The sequence below is a fragment of the Myotis brandtii genome, unplaced genomic scaffold (assembly GCF_000412655.1).
Source record: "Myotis brandtii unplaced genomic scaffold, ASM41265v1 scaffold193, whole genome shotgun sequence".
NCBI classification, from domain to species: Eukaryota; Metazoa; Chordata; class Mammalia; order Chiroptera; family Vespertilionidae; genus Myotis; species Myotis brandtii.
Window position 1 is genome coordinate 894,812 of NW_005357191.1, and position 5,695 is coordinate 900,506.

Sequence of the window (5,695 nt, forward strand, 5' to 3'; positions counted from 1 at the left end):
CAGGTGGGGCCGGGCTGGGTGCTCTGACCGGCGACCCCAGCTGGGGGGCGTGCTCCGGGGGTGTGTCCAGGCCCCGGTTCTAGTCCAGGGGTGGGGGCCTTCCTCCGCGCCCCATGCGACGTGAGGACCCAGGCGTCCAGGCCGCGCGGGGCTGGACTTGGGGGAGGGGTGGAGATCGCCATCCTGAACCTCGGGTAGTTCCGGCCTCAGCTGCTCCTTCCGCTCTGGCTGCCCAGATAACAGTGGTGACACTCGGGCAGGGCGGGCCATTCCTTCCCGTGTCCCCCTTCCGCTGGGCAGGCGGAGTGCGGTCAACCCCCAGCACCCCAACTGAAGAAGGAACCTCCTGCATAGTGGTTAAAGGGAGCCCGGAAGGCCACTGATCCCATTTTACAGATGAGGAAACTGAGGCTGGAGGTTGGGTGATGGAATGACCCTAGCCAGGCACATTTCAAAGCCGGGGACCAGGGGCTCCTGCATTCTCGTCCAGTGGAAACTGATGGAGGTGGAGTGGGGACTCTGGTCAAAACCTCCCCACCAGGCGCGGTTGAGGTAGCCATGGTGAAGCCAAGTCCACTTCTGGCGGCAGGAGGACCGCATGCGAGCCCTGACTTTGCGGTTACTGCTCATCTAAAGCGTATTTATCCGGCTGCTTGTGTAACAGGCTCTGGCCACTGAGCCATTCAGGGCGCCTAGTCTCGTCACTTGCCCTCTTCGAACCTCCGCCTCCCTGTTTACAAGTTGGGGGGTGACACAGGAGCTACGTCACAGGATGGGGGAGGGGTAAACGGGAGTTAAGATGGAAGCCCAGCCTGGACCCAGGTGGCTTAAGGGTGTGTGTCGGGGGCAGAGGACCCAGCATCCTAAGCCCACCCTCCCCCACAGAAATTTTGAATGGAGTCATTCGGAGCGTCAAAAAGGATGGTGAATGGAAGGTAGGAGTGAGCCAGATGGTTCGTGCAAACAAATGTGGGGTGCCCTGAATGTGAGGCACCCCCAAACTCCCGGAGGGGTCTGGGTGGGTCTGATGAGTGGGGCTGGGGTCCTGGGTCCTCCCTCCAGCTCTTGAAGCTGACAGTCCTGCTCACCACCCCAGCCCCACCTCGGGCAGCTTCAGCCTCTCTTGCCCACCTGTCCGCCCATCGTCCATTCTTCCGTCCATCTGGACAGGTGCTCATCATGGACCACCCAAGCATGCGCATTTTGTCATCCTGCTGCAAGATGTCAGACATCCTGGCTGAGGGCATCACCAGTGAGTGACACCCACCCCATGCTCTCCAGATGGGGCCTGAGTGTGGGAGCTCATGATGGGCAACCCCCACACAGGACTCCCCAACTGTGCAACCCTGTGTGTGTACCTGTGTAGAACCCTCAGGGTGAACTCCGTGTAGGGCCCCCAGAACGCATAGCCCCTGGGGTGTGGCTGTGTGACCCTGAAGTGCAGAGCACTACCATGTCTGACCCGTGCTGTGCGCCGGTCCCAATGCTGCCTTCACGTGCCCCTTCCTCTGTTCCGACTAGTTGTGGAGGACATCAACAAGCGGCGAGAACCCATCCCCAGCCTGGAGGCCATTTACTTGTTGAGCCCCACGGAGAAGGTGCCTATGTGAGCGAGTGTGTGAGTGCGTGGGTGCATGCCCCTCTGCACGTCTGCATGTGTGTGGGAGCACAGGCAAGGCTGAGGGGCTGGGGCAGCGGACAGGGGCCCCCGGGGGTGCAGGGCCAGGCCTGGAGATTGATCTGCATCCCCCAGTCGGTGCAGGCCCTGATCGCAGACTTCCGGGGGACCCCGACCTTCACCTACAAAGCGGCACACATCTTCTTCACAGACAGTGAGTGAGGATCACCTGCGGAGAGCGCTGGAGAAGGGGTTGAGGCTGGGGGTGGGGCTGGCCCTGGTCTAATGTCCCCTCCTGCCCACCCTAGCCTGCCCTGAGCCTCTGTTCACTGAGCTGGGCCGCTCCCGTCTGGCAAAGGTAGTGAAGACGCTGAAGGAGATCCACCTTGCCTTCCTCCCCTACGAGGCCCAGGTACAGCCCAGCCTCGCCCTGGGCAGGTTGTGGGGGTCTGTTACCCGGCAACCCAGGTTCCCTCAGAAACAGGCTCAGAGACAAAGGGGACAGCGAGTCAGAGGAGAGGAGCCAACATGGAATGACTGGGGCACCTGGAGCTGCGTCCCACTGGGCAGCTGCAAGGGGCACAGAGCAGCCCCCGAGTTGTCCCGCCCAAGGGGGGCGGGTGCTGGGTATTTCTCCATCCCCTCCTCCAGGCAGGTGCATGCCCCAGGCAGCGCTGGCACTGGTGTCCTTGCAGGTGTTCTCCCTGGATGCCCCCCACAGCACCTACAACCTCTACTGCCCCTTCCGGGCAGGGGAGCGGGCACGGCAGCTTGAGGCGCTGGCCCAGCAGATTGCCACGCTTTGCGCCACCCTGCAGGAGTACCCAGCCATCCGCTACCACAAGTGGGGACCCCACCCTGATGCTGCCCCCTGCCCCCGGCCCCATCCTGCATCCCACCTTTCACCTCTTTGTGGACCCTAGCCCCAGTCCTCACCCTTTTACCTGACTCCTATCCCTGGCCCCATGCTTGACCCCCAGTCTGTGCTTGGCCCTCCCGAACACCACTCCCTCTGGCCCCATATCTGCCCATCCCACCCCCAGGGGACCAGAGGACACGGCCCAGCTGGCCCACGCAGTCCTGGCCAAGCTGAATGCCTTCAAGGCAGACACTCCCAGTCTGGGCGAGGTAAGGGGGTGGGCTGGGGAGGTGGGGCGAGGCCCCAGCCAGGGTCAGGGTTAATGTCCTCATCCCTGCCCACCCCAGGGCCCTGAGAAAACCCGCTCGCAGCTGCTGATCATGGACCGGGCGGCCGACCCCGTGTCCCCACTGCTGCATGAGCTCACGTTCCAGGCCATGGCCTATGACTTGCTGGACATTGAGCAGGACACGTACAGGTGGGCGGTTCCCGGAAACCCCTTTCCCCCATCACAACTGACCCGGGCCCCTGGGCCCCTGGGCCCCTGGGTCCCTGGTCCTCAGCTCATGCTCCTGACCTTCGTGTCTCCCGCCTGCAGGTATGAGACCACCGGGCTGAGCGAGGCCTGTGAGAAGGCGGTGCTGCTGGATGAGGACGATGACCTGTGGGTAGAGCTGCGGCACATGCACATTGCGGACGTGTCCAAGTACGTGTGTGGGGGAGGGCAGCTGGGGGTGGGCCCTTCTGCACCGTGGTCCCTGCCTGTATCCCTCCCACCAGCATCACCACTGCTCCCCCACTGTGGCCTGGTACAGGCCTTCCACCCTTGGTGAGTGCTCCCCTCTACAAGCCACGCCCCTCAGCCAACTCTCCAGTGTCCCCAGTGTGGGCTGGCACCCGGCATGGTGCAGGGACATGTGTCCCCTGGCTCCCAGACCCCCCCCAGCTGTGTGACCCCCACACTGCCCTCAAGCTACATTCTTGGCACCAGCCCCAAACCTCACCCCTACCCACCCTCACTGCCAGGAAGGTCACGGAGCTCCTGAAGACATTCTGTGAGAGCAAGAGAATGACCACCGACAAGGTACGGCCGGCCTGCACGAGGAAGGGCAGCTTGGGGGTGGGGCCTCAGCCTGGATCCCAAGCCTGGAGTGGGAACCTCACCCCCACTCCGTCCCTAGGCCAACATCAAAGACCTGTCCCACATCCTGAAAAAGATGCCACAATACCAGAAGGAGCTGAACAAGGTGAGCACAGGCAGGAACCTGCCCCCCACCCCTGCCACCCGTCTCCCCTCAGTCTGTCACCCCTGACTCCCCCACCCTGCCGCCCGTCTCCCCTCAGTCTCTGTCACCCCTGACTCCCCCACCCTGCCGCCTGTCTCCCCTCAGTCTCTGTCACCCTGACTCCCCACCCCCACCCCACAGTATTCCACGCACCTGCACTTGGCTGACGACTGCATGAAGCGCTTCAAGGGTCCGGTGGAGAAGCTGTGCGGTGTGGAGCAGGTGGGGCAGCCGAGGTGGCCCATGTGGAGGGAGGGCTTGCTGGTGGCCGGGGGCTGCACCTGCGAGACCAGGCAGAGGAGGAAGCAGGCCCCAAAGGGCTAGGGGCTGACTCCCCCACCCTGCCACCCATCTCCCCTTGGCTCAGTCACCCTGACTCCCTCACCCTGCCGCCCGTCTCCCCTCAGTCTGTCACCCTGACTCCCCCACCCTGCCACCCATCTCCCCTTGGCTCAGTCACCCTGACTCCCTCACCCTGCCGCCCGTCTCCCCTCAGTCTGTCACCCTGACTCCCCCACCCTGCCACCCATCTCCCCTTGGCTCAGTCACCCTGACTCCCTCACCCTGCCGCCCGTCTCCCCTCAGTCTGTCACCCTGACTCCCCCACCCTGCCACCCATCTCCCCTTGGCTCAGTCACCCTGACTCCCTCACCCTGCCGCCCGTCTCCCCTCAGTCTGTCACCCTGACTCCCCCACCCTGCCACCCATCTCCCCTTGGCTCAGTCACCCTGACTCCCTCACCCTGCCGCCCGTCTCCCCTCAGTCTGTCACCCTGACTCCCCCACCCTGCCACCCATCTCCCCTTGGCTCAGTCACCCTGACTCCCTCACCCTGCCGCCCGTCTCCCCTCAGTCTGTCACCCTGACTCCCCCACCCTGCCACCCATCTCCCCTTGGCTCAGTCACCCTGACTCCCTCACCCTGCCGCCCGTCTCCCCTCAGTCTGTCACCCTGACTCCCCCACCCTGCCACCCATCTCCCCTTGGCTCAGTCACCCTGACTCCCTCACCCTGCCGCCCGTCTCCCCTCAGTCTCTGCCACCCCTGACTCCCCCCCCCTGCCGCCCGTCTCCCCTCAGTCTCTGCCACCCCTGACTCCCCCCCCCTGCCGCCCGTCTCCCCTCAGTCTCTGCCACCCCTGACTCCCCCCCCCTGCCGCCCGTCTCCCCTCAGTCTCTGCCACCCCTGACTCCCCCCCCCTGCCGCCCGTCTCCCCTCAGTCTCTGCCACCCCTGACTCCCCCCCCCTGCCGCCCGTCTCCCCTCAGTCTCTGCCACCCCTGACTCCCCCCCCCTGCCGCCCGTCTCCCCTCAGTCTCTGTCACCCCTGACTCCCCCACCCTGCCGCCTGTCTCCCCTCAGTCTCTGTCACCCTGACTCCCCACCCCCACCCCACAGTATTCCACGCACCTGCACTTGGCTGACGACTGCATGAAGCGCTTCAAGGGTCCGGTGGAGAAGCTGTGCGGTGTGGAGCAGGTGGGGCAGCCGAGGTGGCCCATGTGGAGGGAGGGCTTGCTGGTGGCCGGGGGCTGCACCTGCGAGACCAGGCAGAGGAGGAAGCAGGCCCCAAAGGGCTAGGGGACCCTGGGCATGTTCCTGCCATGCCCCTCCCCCAGGCGGCTGGCATGACCGCTGACCTCCGCTCCCCGCAGGACCTGGCCCTGGGCTCGGACGCGGAGGGGGAGAAGATAAAGGACGCCATGAAGCTGATCGTGCCCGTGCTGCTGGACGCGGCAGTGCCCGCCTACGACAAGATCCGCGTCCTGTTGCTCTACATTCTCCTGCGGAACGGTGGGTGGGGGTGGGGTCTGGGCTCCTGTGATTCCTCAGGACACCCCTCCATTGACCTGGGAGCCCTCATTGACATGCGAGCTCCATTAGCACGCAGGACCCTAAGAACCTGGGACTCCTTCCAACTTGGCCCCTCAACTA

The 5,695-nt window shown here is 64.6% G+C and overlaps 1 protein-coding gene across 1 annotated transcript in view; it reads left to right on the forward strand.

Annotated features, from left to right (window-relative positions):
* Positions 1-528: 528 nt before the first annotated feature.
* Positions 529-5,695, forward strand: part of STXBP2 (syntaxin binding protein 2) — a 7,820-nt gene continuing 2,653 nt past the window's right edge. Inside the window, exons 1-14 of the mRNA XM_014538584.1 lie at positions 529-637; positions 886-935; positions 1,171-1,252; positions 1,522-1,598; positions 1,754-1,832; positions 1,927-2,030; positions 2,314-2,462; positions 2,662-2,746; positions 2,825-2,955; positions 3,076-3,183; positions 3,504-3,561; positions 3,659-3,724; positions 3,905-3,985; positions 5,416-5,558. Of these exons, the coding sequence (XP_014394070.1) occupies positions 559-637; positions 886-935; positions 1,171-1,252; positions 1,522-1,598; positions 1,754-1,832; positions 1,927-2,030; positions 2,314-2,462; positions 2,662-2,746; positions 2,825-2,955; positions 3,076-3,183; positions 3,504-3,561; positions 3,659-3,724; positions 3,905-3,985; positions 5,416-5,558 (1,292 nt within the window). The 5' untranslated portion in view covers positions 529-558. The remainder of the gene's footprint in view (positions 638-885; positions 936-1,170; positions 1,253-1,521; positions 1,599-1,753; positions 1,833-1,926; positions 2,031-2,313; positions 2,463-2,661; positions 2,747-2,824; positions 2,956-3,075; positions 3,184-3,503; positions 3,562-3,658; positions 3,725-3,904; positions 3,986-5,415; positions 5,559-5,695) is intronic.